Raw genomic sequence first — 17107 nt, 5'->3', positions numbered from 1 at the left:
CGGGGCGGGGGTGAGTGGGAAGGAAATGGCGGCGGGGGCGGCGGAGGGGATGGGGATGCTTTGCTGCTCCCTTTGCCTTCCCGCAGGGGTGTGAACGTAAAGCCGAGCGGTTCGGTTGCTTCACGATCCTCGGCGCCCCGGGAATTTAGGCGGTGCGGGCCCTGCAGGTGCCCCTGCCGCCCTCCCCGGGTGGCCCGGAGTTGGTTCTCGTGGGGCTGCCGGCGGCCCCTCTGGGTCCTCCCCTCAGGAGCCGAGTCCTGCCGTAAGGCTGCAGCCCCAGCTGCGTTGTACTTCCCGCTGTCGCTGCTCGCTTTTCAGAAGTCCTGTGTCAAGAAATTGTGACAACAATGTGTTAAAAACATAACCCCCCAAAAAGCCTGCGTGGAAACAAAAGCCCCAGCGAGTGATTTTTTCATGGCTTACTCGGTTTTTGTGCACAGTTTACCTCTGCACTTCCTCCCTTGAGCTACAGGAATTATTACTTTTATTTCAGTGTAAGTGTTTTTTATTTTTAGTGTAAGTTCAGGTGGTTGGGAGTCATTTCAGAAGGTGGGGCTTGAACTGAGGGGAGAAGTATTAACCCTCTGAACCTGATGTCACTCTGTGTAATATATCTAGTGTAAGATCTTAGTTACTTGAAAAGCAAGCTCTTAATTTTTTCCTGTTAAGTTGCAGTGGACGGGTAAACCGTCTGACAAAGGTGAATTTTTTGGTGGAAACTATATTTGCTGAGTAACAGATTCTGTTTTAAAATCGCGACAACCAATATTAAATTAACCACACCAGAGAACATAGAAATTCAAGTGCTGAAGATACAAAGTCTCTGACAGAACACTGCCAGCTCTTTGCCTTAGCACCATTAAATGTTCTCCACTCGAAACATTTTTAACTCGGTGCCAGCTAAAGCCCAAAGAAACAATGAAATGACACACTGGCTGAGGTTACAGTGAGCTTTAGCTGAAACCTGTGAGTTTTGGAGTTACATACCTTACACTGCTTACATTTCCTGTTTTCACTTGATTGTGATTTACGTACTTGTGGCTTCTCGTTAAATTACTCTTTGACTGAGACATGTAAGGTTTGAGGAGGTATTGCCTTCCTGAAGACTCTACACAGAGGAGCTTTTAGCTCAGGGAGGGGAGGTTTAGATTGGGTGTTAGAAAGGAATTGTTCCCCTGTGAGGATGGTGAAGCCCTGGCACAGGGTGCCCAGAGAAGCTGTGGCTGCCCCATCAGAGCAGCACTGCCTGGGATAGTGGAAGGCGTCCCTGCTCATGGCAGGGAGCTGGAACAAGCTGAGCTTTAAGGTCCCTCCCAGTCCAGTCTGCAAGGAAACAGCAAAGTTTGCTTTTCCTTGGCCTGAGTTAGCAAAGCTGTCCTTGTCGTTGCAGTAGGAGGAGGAGCAGGATGGACGTGCTGCGGCCCCCCCTGATAAGGATTGGGGGGCGAGTGTACCGGAAAAATCTCGTCCAAGAGCAGGCCTTCCCACGCGAGGAGGAGGAGGACTTCTATGCAGGTAAGGAGGGATGCTCAGGAGGTGTAAACATCAACACTGGGGACCCAGGGAGCTCTCAGTGTCGTCTGTGATCTCTTCATGAGCACAGAGACCAGCCCGTGTGGTGGGCTGAGGTGTTCAAGAGGGAGAAAAAGGCTTGGCGCTGGTCCCTGATGATCCTGCTGCCCAAAGTGGAAGCAATCCCAGTTACCCCAAATGGGTTGGCTGACTGTGCTGCTGACTGTTGGGTTTGCTTGCTGATTGTGGAAGGTCTCTGGGAAAAGGGAAAAGCAGATTGGCTCTGTAGATCCGTTTTTCCCAGATTTCTTTCTTTTCCTTAGCATGATTATTTGCAGATGTGGTAGGTATGGAAGCTGCTTGCTAAAGACCCTCTGTCCTTGCAATTTTTGTGCCTTTAAGAACTGGCCTTCTACAGTGCAGCTTTTGGAAGGTGTTACCTATTTTGGGGACAAAATTCTTCCTGTCCTGGTGTGTTTTACTTTGCCTTTCTGCCTGTATGTTTGTTGTAGCTGTGTGTGAGTTGTTGTGAGCACAGAAAAGCTCCAGTGTTACTTTTCAAATGGGAATGTGGCAGTCGTGTCCTGTTTCTCCTCCCACCTTGCCTTTCAGTGGGTTGCACTAAGCTTTAACAAGGTGTTCTCCATCCAAATTCATCCCTGTTTGCGTTGGAAAGGGGATAGGAAGCATGGCTTCTTTCTGGATGTTCTGTTTGATCCGTGCATGACTGAATGGCCCGTGGATGAAAGCTGCATCTATTCCTCTGAGGCTGTTTCTAAATCACTGGCCTGAACCCTTGGACCAAAACTATCCTCACCTTTTATCCGTGTTCTCCTGCGACCTTAAATTTCTGCTTTGGCTGCCAGAAGGGACCATTCCCACTGTGTGGGAATTGCACAAACTCCAGCTGAGAAAAAACCTGGGCTGTAACTACCTGTTTCCTGCGCCTCCCAGCTGGCCGGATTTAGAAGCAGTCATTATGTGTTCTTGAGCTGGTAGTACGGTGATAAATAAAAAGCAGTTATCCACAGCAGAGAGGAGCCCGTTCCTTCCTTCATGTAACCTCGGGAGAAGGCTGGGAGGAGACTGTTGTCCTACATAAAGCACTGCCAAACTTTGCAGAGGTTGTGCAGGGTCTGATGTGGTTTTCCTGGTAGGCCCCGGTGACTGTGCGGATGAACCCTGCGGTGCCTTTGTGGTGGAGGAGACTGAGCGAGGCTTCCAGTGCCGGGTGGAGGTTCCCAGCCCCTTATACAAGTGAGCCTGTGTGCCTTGGTTTATTTAATTTGCTGTCAGCTGGGGAAGAAGTTGAGCACAAAATATTTCGTTTTTGGGGTTGGGGTGAGCGCCAGATCTCTGGAATGTGTCCCGTGCTCCGGGTTTGAGTGTTCGGGAAGGGGAAATTGGCAATGCCTTTGTAGTGCAGCTGGGCCTCGCTTAACTCCTCACCATCCCCGTGGCAGGGATGGCAGGTGGTGCTTGCTGGCTGGCAGGAGAGTCTTTGAGCATCTCTTCCCTTGAACATAAAAGCATCAGGGAGGGTGGGAGAAGGCAGGGGAGGAAGAACTGGAGTGAGCAGCCAGGCAGGGGGAGTTTGTGAAAGCTTTCAAAGAAAGCACACATGACTGGAATTGGCTATTGACTCCAGTCTCTTGTTTACTGGGAAACCTGTAGTGTTCAAAGCTCTCTTTAGTTATTTATGACAGTTTTATTAGTTGAATAGTTTTGCTGAAATACAGAGAAGGAAAAGTGGTCCATTGTGTATTTGGATGCTGGCAAATGACTACCTTAAGCAAAGCAAAGAGCAGAAAAAGAGCCCTTATTTCTTCCTCAGCTGGGATAATGGGAAAAGAGAGAACCCAGCTGATGAAGTGGCTGCTGAGCAGAGCTGTCATGGACCAGCTGACTTACTTTAACTTAAACCAGTTGTGAGCCACAGCTCAACATTGTCCCAGGCTGGACACGTGTGAAGTCCTGGGAATCACCTCTGTGCCTGGATGTGGTCCTGCACATGAAGCTGTGTGTGTGTGCATCCCTCCAGCACAGAGGGTCCGCGTCTGGACACACGTGATGGATGGAGTGTGGCTCAGTGTCACTGTGTGAGGGAAACTCTTGCACTTTATGCCTCCAGGTACATCATTGGGAAGAAAGGGGAAACCAAGAAGAGGCTAGAAGCAGAGACTCGAACCTCCATCAGCATTCCCAAGCCTGGAGTGGAAGGAGAAATTGGTGAGTAGAATACACATAAAATGGACGTGCTTTTATCTGCTCTTGCACAAACACAATTTAAGCAGGGAGAGGGTACAGGAGATGTTTTCCCTTTAATTTTTACTTCTGCACAGCACTGACTCACCTTTTGGCCCTGGGAAAGTCACTTCACTTTTCTTCTGAGTTTATTTCTATTGTCTATAAATCTTTATAAAACAGTGTCAGGGGTTTTTTTGTTGTTTTTTTGAAAAAGTCTCCTCTGGGCCTTAAATGACTGGCTTGAGAACTTGGGTCCTGAATGTGTTGTATTTTTTTTAGTTTTGCTTTTAAAATAGTATTCCATCAATAAGAAACTGAAATAAGCATTCAGAGAAATGCCATGTTTATCTGTGTAGGAAATAAACATCAGCATGTGCTTTAATATGAGAAGGGTTTAGATTACATTCCTGACTTTCTGGTGCTGTCACTAGATCCCAACAGTGAGAGCAGGGCTTCTTGTAACATATGTTCCCTCTCATCACTTCCAGGGACTTAAAAAGGAAGGAGACATTGCTCATCAGGGCTGACCCGTGTGGGTTCTGCCAGAGTGGGTATTTGGAGGGTTCCTTAGGGCATGCTCCAGAGATTACTGGCACGGTGTGCAGTGCTGTTTGTGACAGAGCTATGAGGAGGAAGTGCTGGGAGGATCCCACTGTGATGCTACACAGGAACATGGTGGTGCTTCTCAAGGAGTGGGTCTTGACTTCTTCCGAAGAGCTGTGAAGGACTGTTAGGAAGGTTGAGAGATGCTGAAAGCACGTAACAATGGGGAGCCGAGGAAAGTCTTCTCCTTGCTGTTCTTTCCTGTCAAGCTCAAGTGTTCTCTGTGTGGTGCACAAATGGCACGGACCATCTTGATCCTTGATCGATTTCCTTGGCTTTTTCACTCGGACTGCCTATATGAAAACTTGAAATCATGCTCTAGAAATCTGAAGGGCCTCTGAATTGATGGGCTCTCAGTTACTGTATTTTTAGGCCCTCAGAGCTGGCTTTCCGGACGGCAGAGGGATGCTTTTGGTGGCATCATCCTGTCTTTGCAGAGGAAAGGACAGCTGTGTCAGGCATTTTAAGTCAAGCAGGGAGTCTGGCAGGTTTTTCAGTGCATGGTTGGGGGTTTTGATTTCTGCTGCTTCCTCAGGAGCCTGGGGCTAAAAGCAGAGAGCTCCAGGAAAGCAGAGAGGTGTTGCTATGTTTCCCTGCAGTGATCACTGGGCAGCACCGGAGTGGGGTCACCTCTGCCCGAACACGGATCGATGTGCTTCTGGACAGCTTCCGTAAGAAGCAGCCCTTCACACACTTCCTGTCCTTCGCTCTTAACCAGCCCGCCATCCAGCAGAGGTTCCTGCAGTTCAAGGAGGAGGTGCTGGAGAAGTGCTCAAAGGTAGGGATCCACGTCAGGATTAGAGTGCAGAGTGCTGTTTCATTTATTGAGAGAGCTCTTTGGCATTTTCCTTGAAGGCCTTATTCTTTTCTACTTCCTAGGAATGCATTTTTAACATGCCTTTTACTTAAGTTGGTGGATCTGCTGTGAATTTGTTGAGTGCTTTTGTGAAATTTTCTGAAAAGTGGAATGGCTTGCTTAGTAAATTGTTAGTAGAGATTTTTCTAGATGGGAGGATATCTACCTTTCAAAAGAGGATTGGGCTTTTTGTTTTTAATAGGAAAGTCACTAAATAATGTAGTGGACCTGTCTACATTTTGTATGATTTTTACATAACCATGAAACCAGGTAGGAAATCACAAATTTGCTGCTGCTTCTGTTTCACTTTTCTTTTGGCTCCTGACAGTGAAGGAAGATGGGCGTCATTGCCAGAGCTGAGCGAGAAATGACTTGGTAGCACATGCCATCCTGCAAATCTCATCACTTCCCTTCTTCCCCAGGAGACTTGGTGCTGACAGCACTCCTACTTGCCTTCAGATCTTGTGTTGGGAGGAGCAGGAAATAGTTAGGCATAGGGAAATGAGGAAAATGAAGGGAAAGCTCTGCATTCCCTGGTTTATTTTAGCATGCTTCTGGTCTGACAAAAGTGGTGTGTCAGTGCACAGGGCTAGGCTGAGGAGAGAGAATGGTGTTCTTGAATTGCCATGTCCTCTGGGTGTGCTGGAGGACATCCCTAGGCAGGAGAGAGGTCTCTGTGACTGCTGCAGGTTGTGTTGCAGACACACTGCAGGGCTCTGTGGGCTAATACTCTTCACTTTCACGTCCATCGCTTCTGCTGGCGCCTTGCTAAGGGGAAAATACAATCTTGCAGATAGCACAGCTTAAGAAGTTTAGTTTCCTATGTCTTCATGCCATGGGTGTGAATTATCTGATAACTGGGGAGACATGAGTTCTTGCTCAAGTTCTCATGGTCACTTGCATGTCAGTTGTTTCATCTCCAAGAGCAGATCTGAGCTGACTTTGCAGTCTTGTCTTTTCTGGCAGTCGGGATTTAAGCTCCTGTTCTCCTCCCAGCTGCTTAATTCCATGACATCTTAGGAGCTTTCTATCACCTGACATTAAATACAACTGAAATTGGCCAACAGATCCAGGGATCAGGCAGTGCAATGCCAGGAGAACCTTTCCTTTGGGCTAGGAGGATGATCTCTCCCATTAGCCAGCAGCACTACTTTTATTAAAGCTCACCTTGATTAAAGGAATGCCTTGCGGGCAGGGGGATGGAAACATTAGCCTGGGGAGGTGTTGGCGGGACAGAGAGTGCCAGACCTGGACCTCGGGCTGGCGTCAGTGATGGCCTGACTCCCTCTGTTGGTTTCTAGTGCCAGTCCTTGTGTGGGACACACCAAAGGTGCTGTGAGAGAAGCAGCTCTTTGAGGGGCTGGTGACCTGCACAGGGCTCCGTAGAGGCTGCTCGTGCCATTGGCTCTGGATTGAGGCTGCTGCTTTCAGTGTGGTGTTTCTCTTGCCCTTTGTCCCCCTCTACCTGGGCTTATGGCTGCTGCAGTCCTTGGTCTTCCTGGAGATCTGGCCCTGCTCTGCCTGAAGACTTGGCATCCTGGACTCTGTGTATTTGATCCACCTCTTTCTCGTTGTCCTCCTCTAGCTGTCTGCCAGCAGGTCCCATGGATCTCTCTTGTCCCTCCCTGTGACCCCGTCTGCTGCAGTAACCTCAGTCTATCCCATACTTCTTGCTGGGTTCTAGCTTCCAGGCTGCCCTGGTGTTGGATGAGTCTTCTAAGGACCTTTCTAAGTCCTTTCAGTGTCACATTTCTAGGATGTGTGTTTTATCCATCTTTGCAGGCAATGCTGTTGTTTGTGCTCTTCTCCAGTGTTTTCAATCCTGCAGCACAACAGACTGACACGGGACCAGCCCTTCTCCCTGCAGAGCACTCATTTTTCCGGCCTCCTGGGTGGGTTACATCTCTGCAGCCCTCCATTGGCCCAGCCTTCCCCTGATGATCTTACTTGTTCTCCAAACCCGTCCTGCTCTTGTCTGTCACATTGTTGCTCTCTTGCTCACTCGTAAATGTCAGCTTGCAGCTCTGGGAGAAGTGGGGTGTCTGCCATCCTCTTAAAAACATGGTCACAGACTTTGTGCTTTTTCCAAGTGTTGTCAGTCACATTTGGAAGGAGCTGCCTGGGAACATCTGCGAACCTTCACATGCTCCTTGTCTCAGAAAACTGCAGCAATCCAGCCTTGGTCAGAGAAGTGCTGAGAGCAGGTACTGGCCATGTTCATCTTTCCTCCTCCTGCCTGACCTTCTGTCTGTCCTGCAGTTTTTGTTCTGTGCCTGGACAGCTCCAAGTCCTGTAAGGGCCTGAAATGTTCCTGGCATCACTTACATCAGCTCTAGGGTTTCAATTTTCGGTTTGAAATGTAGAATTCAGTCAGTAACAGGTATTCAGGGGGTTGCATATGTGTAGCCTAGGAATATGTAGTGCTCTATTTTTCTGTGCTTCCTTCTCCTGGTACTAGCAAAAGGGTTTCTAGATATATTTATTGCTCCTGTTAGTTGGAGGAGTACATTGCTGCCCCGTGCGTCTCTCAATCACTCCTCCAGCAGGTAATGCCACTCTAATACCACTTTATCTCACAGCAGGGTCTGCTAGAAAGCACATCAGTAATGAAAAACAGTAATTCAAAACTGTGCCTCGCAGAGCAATAAGAGAGCTTACAGATTTGTCCTAAGCAATGGGATTTCTCGGAATACTTGAGGAAATCTGAATAGTTTTCAGTGACAGAAGCGGAGCGCTTCTCTTCCTGGTACAAAACATCGCAAAACTGGGTAAACTGCAGCCTTTGAATGAGGGGTAATAATGGTAAGGAAGGGACCAGGGGTGGGTGTGGGGAGGTGGGGGGGGGGGGTGTGTGTGTGTGTATCTCTTCTGGCCATTGAGCATTTGTGAGGGATTCTATTTCTCTCTGAAGCAGTTACCATGACAACCATTCATTTATATTTTATAGCATTATGTTGGTGGGTATATGCTTTCTAAGTTTTTTTTGTGGGTGTCTTTAAAAGCTTTTAGAGGATAAACCTTGTGCCGAACTACAAAACACTTCAGGTGTTGTTCATGCTGTACAGACAGGGCTGCCAGGCAAATTAAGCGGGGCTGAGGGGAGGCTTTTTAATGTTAATTTAATATAAATATGGGGAGGTGGCTCACCTGGACAGGCTCATCACTGATGTGGTGCAGTGGGAGGTCCGGATCACTGGATGACCTTGGAAGTCTCCCCTCATAGTCGTGTAGGTGTCGGAGTGAGGAGAACTGAGACGTCTGTCTGAGCACGCAGGTGGAAAAGGGAAGAGACTTTGCAGTAACATTGCTGTGAAAAATCACAGTTGGGTCTTTGAGAGCTGTGCAAACGCAGCGTTTGCAGGCTGAACAGGCTGCAGATGTAGCAGGGAAAAGAAACATTGCTGTAATATATGGCAACCTGTAAATATCAAACATTGCTAATGAGGTATTATATCTCACAGTGGAAGGGACAGAAAGTGGGAGGGTTTTTGAGCCTGTAGCTCTTCAGTCAATCCTGTGCAAATGCTGTCTTCCTGGATTGCTCCTTTGTTTGTGGATCAGGGTGGCAGAGGGCATATAGCTGGCATGCAGTATCCTGCTCTTAAGGAAAAAAACCCCAGAAAACATAAAGCTGTCTGCAAACATTGGGAGCTCTTAAAACAGTAGAGAGGACACAGCCAGGGCAGAAGAGCTAAGGAGTTTGATCCCTTGCCTTGTCATGTAGAAAGGCTGAAGTGTGTTGTGGTTTATGGTTTCCCTACTACAGGGTCTTAGATTTGGAGGAACAGTGTGCTTGGGCTTTGCAAAGAGTTGAAGACCCCAGGTAAAACCCTTTCTGTGTTCCTTCTAAAGAAGGAGAGCAGAGGTAAAAGTCTTTGGTAGCAGGAGGGAGAAGAAATGACTGAGTGGAAATGAGTTGGGTTTTTTTGAGCGTGACAGGGCAGTGTCAGGGAGAGGCATAAGCTAAAAAGGACAGTCATCACATATGGATGGTGCAGAAAGGGATTATTCTTCCTGCCTCTCAGCACATCCTTAGAAAGCCCAGGTTTGAACAGTAAATTTTTAGAGAAGCGATAGGGCAGGTTCCCATGAGGCAAATAATTGGGTTCCAGCCTTTTTGCATCCTAGTGAGCAGTATCCAGCCAGGAAGGGCTGCTGAGACACCCGCAGGAACGTTGGCTGTTCCAGGGAGAGCTACCTCTGACGCAGCATCTATTTTATGTGTGAGAGAAGTGGGATCTGCCGGCCTGTGAAAGAGTAGGGAGTGCAAGCAGGGTTTTTAGGAGCTGCCCGAAATACTAGGGAGTAAACCAGGAAGATTATCTAGGTCTTGGCCTGCTTGCTGTGCACTGCTCTTCCCTGCTAAATTCCCCAGCAGCCATAGCATGGCTCGTGGAGATGATGTGCCATCGTTTGTCAACTCTCAGCCCACACTCAGGTGTTGAAAACCTCAGGGGAAAATGCTGCTTTTGGGGCAGGGTCATGTTTACAGCACAAATCATGCTGGGGCAGAAAATAAGGGCAGGGCTTTGGCTTTCTGACCTGCAAACGGCTTTGTTACTGTACTTCATCTGTGCGCTCTGTGGGAGTGACCTCGGCTGGTTGTCCATGGCAAGGTTAAATCAAACCTTCTCCCAGTTTCTGTTACCCAAGCTGTTGTTTTGTGATGGGCCAAGTATTCTCTAACTGTAGATATCACTGGAGAAAACAGGCTGACAGAGAGAAATCATGTCCTGTCATGCATGTGAACAGCAGGGTGAATTAAAGGAAGCCACAAAGCTTTTACTGCAGGGAGGGGAAGGTAGGGAGAAGTGAGATGGGGCCATCCCTGGTTTTTGCCAGGCTGTAGCTGCTGGAGCAAGCCCCTGGCCTCTGCTTTGTAGCCTGCCTTGTCCCTAGTTTAGCCCATAAGCTCTGCTGTAAAGAAGAGTCTGGATGGGGTCATTAGGCCTGAAAAAAGCTGAGTGAGACGTGAGGCATTAAACTCTTGACAGGCTGAGATACTGCAGCATTTAAACATCTGAAAGGTTTCATTTCAAACTCTGGGCACAGTAGAAATTTCAAAGCTATTGTTCTCAGCTGGTGCGCTCTTCTCAGATGGAGAAAGGCTTCCATGGCCTGGCAGGTTGGCTTCTTCTGGAGTTAAAATTGGAGGTTATTTAATGCATTCATGGGAAGTGGCCACTAAGTGGAAATAATTGTTTTAATATGGGTGTGTTAACCATCCTTGAGGTATTTTTATAAGCATCCTAGAACAAAAGAGCACGTTTCTTAAAGCTGAATGCAGCCACTGCTCCACCTGGGAACAGTTCCTCCCCAGCAGCAACACGCAGCTCTTCTTATAAAGGGAATTTAAACTTAATTCATCTCAGCAAACTATAGGGCATATGGGAAGAAAAAAAATATAATTATCAGAGCTGGTATTAGCCGTGCTTGTGTTGTGAGGTGCAACCTGTGTTTAGACAGGATTTAGAGACCATTTAGAGCTTGTCACTACAGCTGATCTCAGCTTTATTGCACAAGAAATGGACTTAAGTTTTAAATCTGAGCTGGCTTGTGCTGAGTTCATTGCTGATTGCAGCTGCTGCGTCGACAGCTGTGGAAGTCTCCTCCCAAAAAAAGCCCGTACGAGTGAGTGTTGCAGGTCAATAGGTCCCAAGTTACAGCCTGCTGCAATGAGCTTCCAGGCTGCTGTTCAGCAGCTCTGATGGAAAAGCAGGCAGGCAACTGTGGTGGGTCTGCACCTCCCCTGCCAGGCTGAGCCTGCTTCCTCACAAAGCCTGGGAAGTTTTCAACTCTGCGTCATTACCGACCCAACCAGAGATCAAAGGATTGATGCCAGTGACTTGGTACCTGTTTTCTGTAGTATTTATCCCTGTGATGGAGCAGGGTGTGTGTGGATGAGGTAAGACACCTGTGTGTGATGGATTGATTTGTAGGATCACGGGGTCAGCAGCAGCCTGTTCCAGAACCCTGCGAAGCTTCACCTGACTCTTGGGACGCTGGTGCTCCTGAACGAACAAGAGATCCAGAAAGCGTGTGACCTCCTGCAGCGATGCAAAGAGGACTTTGTGGAGTAAGTGGTGGGAAAGGGATGTCATCACCAAGGCCTTGAGAGAGGGGGAAGCAAAAAAACTCTGTCTTGACAAGGGGCAGCGAAGCAAAGAGCAGCTCAGTAGTCTCTCTCAACTCCAGAAATTTAGAAAAAGGCTGAAATGTTTTAAATGGGGTAGTAGAAATCACTGAGGAGCCACAAAGAGCTTTACAGCATCTGTAGCTCAGCTCAAACCCTCAGCATTCCCTGAAAACCTGCTCTGCTCACTTCCCTTCCTCACGTGCGTCCCTGTTCTCTGTGCGTGAGCAGTTTTTGCCGCTGTCCCCTACCTGCTGCAGGGGGAGGGCCGAGCTCCCTTGCCTTTGCACGCTGCCTGCAGTGGGCTTTGGCACTTCCCTCCTGCCTCAGAGCAAATGCTGAGGTGTCCTTGACACGCATTCCTGGACGAGGGGAGCTGTGTGCAGGGAAGCCGTCAGGAGCCTTGTGAGTAATCAGTCTGAAACGGTCCGTGCTGCTCTGGGAGCGCGGCTGTGTCGCTGCCTGTTAACACCGAGCTGCAGATGTTGGGGCTTTAGCTGCAAATGTGATCCAGTGACACCGTAATTAGCTTATCTCTGTTCAGCTTAGAAATTGAAGATGGCCTGAGGGAGTGGTTTATTTACTTATTTCTGCAAAGCCTTTGCACACAGAGCACGGATCCTTCGTATTCATTTATTTGCTGCCTTGGTGCATGAAGAACTGGCCACGCTGTGCCAGCTAATATCTGTGGGAATTAATGCATGGCCAGAATTCATACTGCTGCCTTTAAAAGGATGGCTCCAGTTCAGCTGTTGAACAGAAATGCAAGTGTGTTTCCAGGGGGAGGCTCTGACTGCAGTATTTGGAAAGTGCCAGCTTCCTCATAAGTGGATTGAACTGAGGCCGAGAAAATCATTGCTCCCTGTTTCCTTTAGTGAAGGGGGAATCAACACTTGAAGGTAACCTTTAGGTTATTTCCCCTTCTACACCCAAGTAAATATACTTGGAAAATTAATTTAGGCTCCCTTCCACCCACATAAACCTTCATTAGCTTTCATTTCCTGTTCTAAAGTGCAGGCAGTGCCCTGTGAAGGTAGCTGTGACCTTTTTGAACCTTTTTAGAATACATGACCTTTAGTACTGTTAGTGTGATGTCCATAATAGTACATTTGTGCTGTTTCCCTCCCAGTAACTATACTGGGAAGGGAAACCATGCTCTGCTTATTTCACTTGGCAATCTTTGCTGAGAACCTCAAAAGCTGAACCGAAGTGAGCAAGGTCAGAGCAAAGTCACACTCACCTTGTTAGCTTGTGTTTGTTACATCTGCCTGTCCAGACACTCCTTGTTCTTTCCATGAGCCCTCGGTGTTAAACAAGGCATCACCTACTCACAGGGAGCCCTGGCTGCAGCGCCAGCCTCCCCAGGATGCTCTGCTGGGAAAGGCAAGGAGGCGGCGTGTTGGGAAGCAGATACACGCCACAGAGCGTTTGCAGGTGTGGGAGTGCATATTATATCCTGCACAAAGAGCTGGAGCTGATTTTAAACCAGCTCTGTTTACCGGTGGATGTTGCACTCTGTGCTATCTTCTGTATTGAGTACCTTTCCCAGCGAAAATCAGAGAGCTGGAGACTTTATGGTTGCTCTTTTCACAGGGAGGCAGAAGCCTCTCTGGAATGAGAACTTGTACCATTTACTTCTGGTGGGTTTTCTGACACGTGGATGGAGATCTCCATGTTGAGGTGGCCTCTGAGCAGTGAAAAGTTGACTTAATATGTGTCTGAAACACTGAATATATGAATTTAAATTATTTTAGTACTTGGGGTGATAAGGCAATAGCAGCCATAGCCTTTTGAGCTTTAGGAATTAGGGAGACACATTGAATTGGGGTTTTTTCAGTGCAAACAAGCTGAAAAATAGGGGAAAGAAAAGAACTCCTCAGTGGAGTTCACTGCCTCATAGGCTCTGTGTAACATTTAAGTCCCACTTAACATCAAATTTGTGTCTAACTACAGCAAAAAAGGGATCCAATATCATTCCCATAAAAAAAAAACCCAAATAAATGTTGGTATGTGCGCAAGGAGCACTATGTGTTGCATTTCAAGAGCTGGTGTGGTGTTTTGCTTTTTAACACTAGGGATTTCTTGGGTTTTAGCCAAGTTACTGGAGGCCAGCCCCTGACCGTGGAGGTGGCAGGAGTGGAGTACATGAACGATGACCCTGCCATGACAGATGTCCTTTACGCCAAAGTCCGAATGAAGGATGGCTCAGACAGGTGAGTTCCCCGTGCTCCCATCTTTCATTCCTCCTCAGAGTGCCAGGGAAACCCTCTGGAGCTGGTGGGCGCTGCTGGCAGTCCTCAGGCCAGCAGTCACGAAGATGAAGTCATCCTTGCTTCCTAAACCGGTTGAGGCAGTGATGTGTTTGCTCTTTAAATCAGTCACTGGTGCTGCAGCTGAAAGATGTCATTTGTTTCTGCAGCAGTCTGTCAAGTTGAATAATGGAGTCACGGCTCACATGGGGATAAGATGGCCAAGGAGATACTCCTGAGATGACTTAGAAGGCAGGATGATTTGGCCTCTACTGTCTAGTTCCCAACCTGCAATCCAGATTAATCTGGACAGCCTGGTGTATTCTGCAGCACTTAATTATTCTTAAAACCCAGTTAGCCCAGAAGGTCCTCAGAAAAGCATGACCTGATTACGGAGTTGGTTTGTGTGTCTGTAGCAGCCTGGAATGGGTGCTGGGTGTGAAATGTCTTTTGGAGCTGCTGCTGTGAAATCTTGAAGCCTGGTTGGTGTCAGCTCAAGTGTTTGTGCTGTTCACTGCCATGGCTGATGGCTTCAGCTCTACAAAGAGCACTGCCCAGGATGTGGCAGTGTCCGGACAACCTTCCTCCATCTCATTTTTGACAAGTACATCACCAGTGGCAGCACCGTCTTTTCTCTTGGTGCTTCCTAGGAGACTCAGGAAACACGGATGGGGCTTGGAGCACCCTGGTCTAGTGGAAGGTGTCTCTGTCCATGGCAGGGTTTGGAACCAGATGATCTTTAACACCTCTTCTAACCCAAACCATTGTAGATTCTATGATTAACATAAGAGCTGTTGTATTCCGTGCTGCTGGTTGCCAGAAATAGGGAAGGGGAGTAGCCAAAAGAGCTTTACCTCTTGTTTCTGAGCCTCAGCCTTCTCTTTGCCTGGCAGCACTGCCTTTTTGTTGTCTGTTCCCATGGCTAGAGGACAGCAGGAGCTAGCAGAGGAGCATGGAACAGTGCAGCTGGGGGAGGAAGGCTGTGAGCAGGGACTGGCTCAGGGCAGAAGGGATATGTTCTGGCATATCCTTTCCCTGAGGGCTGAGGAGATGGCAGGGGGGCCCTGCTTAAAACCACACTTTGGAGGCTGTGTTGAAGTAAGAGATCGGAAGTGGGATAAGGAAATGAGTGGGAAAATGAAAAATGTAAGAATTGCTGGGAGGCAGTAGGAATTGAAGCCTTTTCCTTTTCTTGGCTCTTCCACTTTGAAGTCTGTCCTACCCTGAAAGAGGTGAGATAAAAACAAGTGGGGCGGGTGGAGAACCAGGGCAAGGTACAGATCAGCCAGGAGACAGAGCACAGGGAGAAAGAGAGCAGAAGCACTTGGAAAAATGAGATGGAGACAGACACTGGATGACCCAAATGCCCTTCAGTGGGTCTTGTAGAGAGCATCTAAAATATCAGCTCTGGGAGCTGAAGTCTGGGCCTCTTCTCCTGAGTCACCGAGCTCTGGCTCACTCTGAGGTGCAGTGCTTGCCAGTCTGGTTGCATCTGAAAATAAGACTGCGGCCTGAGGAGCTGGGAGAGGAATCCTGTAGAGCGTAAGCAGGGCCTGAATTGACAGTGGTGTCTGCCTGCCTCTGGGGACAGCTTGAACTGTTGGTACTTGCACCGTGCTTGTTTCAGATGCCAGCTGTATCCCTTGTGCTCAGAACCCACTTGGGCATAATGCTGGAGAAAGTGCTGATGTGCATCAGGGGTGGCAGATCCGCTTTGGGCAGGGGAGAGAAGTGGGGGCTTCAAGTCCACCTTGCCTTGAAACTGAAAACACTCCCACCCGCTCTGGGAGAGGACTGATGTCTCCACTGTCCTTCACAGAAATCTGTTAGCTGAGGTTTTGACCAACATCAGACCTTGTGCTTTGCATGGCACCTGGGGACTGTCAGGCTTCTCTTCCACAGCACCTGTTTTGCTTTTTGCATAGCAGCAGGCTCAGAGAGGGCCAAGCAATTTGAAGTTTTAATCCTTGGCCCAGGCTGGTCCTGCCCTCACCTGCAAATTAATTCACAGAATCATAGAACAGGCTGAGTTGGAAGGGACCCATCAGGATCGTCGAGTCCAGCTGCTGGCCCTGCCCAGGACAGCCCATAAACACCGCTCTGTCCCTGAGAGCGTTGTCCAAATGCTCCTGGGGCTCTGGCAGCCTTGGGGCCATGACAATTCCCTGGGAAGCCTGTTCAGTGCCCCACCACCATCTGGGTGAAGCACCTTCTCCTGATACCTTTCATCTGGCACTTCTCCCCTTACATAGTTCCTTAGCTATTAGCAAGCATCCAGAAAAACATTTAGCTTTGCAGAGGGAGAAAAAAGGTGGTTTTGTGTTGATGGAGAGCAGCTTTTCCTTCCTTTGAGGTTCCAGCAGACACTGTTGAACTAGCAGTGATTTTATAAAGAACAGACAAATGGTGATCTCTCCAGAAAACCCTGCTTTGTTTTCTGGCCTGTGACACAGATCATTGCTGAATCTCTTGCCTGCTGAAACCTGCTGTGCCTTGCTCAGGGAAATGGGAAAGCAGTTTCTGAGCTGCAAGGCCAATGCTAGAGGAGAGTGGCAGCCACGTGGCTTCCTGTGCTGGATCAGACTGCTGCAGCCTGTGTTGGAGAGAGGTGTGTGCCTTCCTGTCTAATGCAAGATGTCCTGTTAGCTCTGTGTAGTTCCTGGCATGGCTGAGGGGTGGAGTTCCTTCCTGATCTTTGGATGATCTTGATCAGCTTAAGCTGTAAAGCAGGAGATTTGATTTATCCTGACTTAGCTTGCATAACTGCAGACAGAATTAGGGGTTGGCAAGCCCTTCTGCACATATAATGGCTCAGACTGAAAGAGGGATCATGCTCTGATGCCTCCCACATGGCAAATAATTTCCATTATAATTCATTCTAATTTGTTTTATTTCCTTGATTAACTTTATAACGTAATAAAGCACCATTTTCACTTGAGCTATTCTCTGTTAATTTGTTTTAGTATTGTCTGTAATGATATTCATTTAATCTTTGTCATTGCTAATTTTAAAAATCACTGAAGTAAAGCCAGAAAATAGTAGAAAGCCATGACAATTGGTAGTTTGAGAGTCTTGAACTGGTCACATGGGGGCTGGCAGCCCGTGAGGGGCAGTCCAAAGCCAGCAGTGGGGTCGGAGCTGGCACGCGGAGCGTGGCAGCCCCAGGCTCTGGGGACCAGCCATGCTCTGCCACAGCTGAGACACCAACGTGGTGGGACCTCACGGAGCAGAAAGCCCTCTAATCCCTGGGACGTGCTGAGAGAAGCTCGGATTCTTCTGCAAATACTTAATCCCCTCTGGCCTTGGTTTCAAAGATGGGAAGCTCTCATTCTGGCATATCCTCACTGCCTTTAGTAAGAATTAGGCACTGCAGAAATTTTTTGGGCACAGCAGCAGCCTGGGAGTTCCCTCAGTTTCTTAGACATGAGCGCATTGCTCTGATCCCTGCCCCTGCTGCATGTTCTAGGATGGGTCTGCCCTCAGATCCTGGCAGTCATGGCCAGACAC

The 17107-nt window shown here is 48.3% G+C and overlaps 1 protein-coding gene across 8 annotated transcripts in view; it reads left to right on the top strand.

Annotated features, from left to right (window-relative positions):
- The window catches only part of ASCC1 (activating signal cointegrator 1 complex subunit 1), a 35414-nt gene that overhangs the window by 278 nt on the left and 18029 nt on the right, over window positions 1–17107 (top strand). For 2 of the 8 annotated variants that reach the window (XM_042022413.1, XM_042022458.1), the window contains exons 1-7: window positions 65–494; window positions 1391–1515; window positions 2670–2769; window positions 3644–3741; window positions 4962–5140; window positions 11158–11294; window positions 13427–13564. In XM_042022413.1, the coding sequence (XP_041878347.1) occupies window positions 1407–1515; window positions 2670–2769; window positions 3644–3741; window positions 4962–5140; window positions 11158–11294; window positions 13427–13564 (761 nt within the window). In that variant the 5' untranslated portion in view covers window positions 65–494; window positions 1391–1406. Of the gene's footprint in view, window positions 1–64; window positions 495–1390; window positions 1516–2669; window positions 2770–3643; window positions 3742–4961; window positions 5141–11157; window positions 11295–13426; window positions 13565–17107 lie in introns of those variants that run through there. The other 6 variants (XM_042022424.1, XM_042022432.1, XM_042022440.1 and 3 more) reach the window with 5 other exon arrangements.

The sequence above is a fragment of the Corvus kubaryi genome, unplaced genomic scaffold (genome assembly GCF_017639235.1).
Source record: "Corvus kubaryi isolate FWS band 111438036 unplaced genomic scaffold, C.kubaryi_AGA036_p1.0 126, whole genome shotgun sequence".
Classification (NCBI taxonomy): domain Eukaryota; kingdom Metazoa; phylum Chordata; class Aves; order Passeriformes; family Corvidae; genus Corvus; species Corvus kubaryi.
The sequence above is the reverse complement of the archived record's forward strand: the minus strand, read 5'-3'. Positions and strand labels throughout refer to the sequence as shown.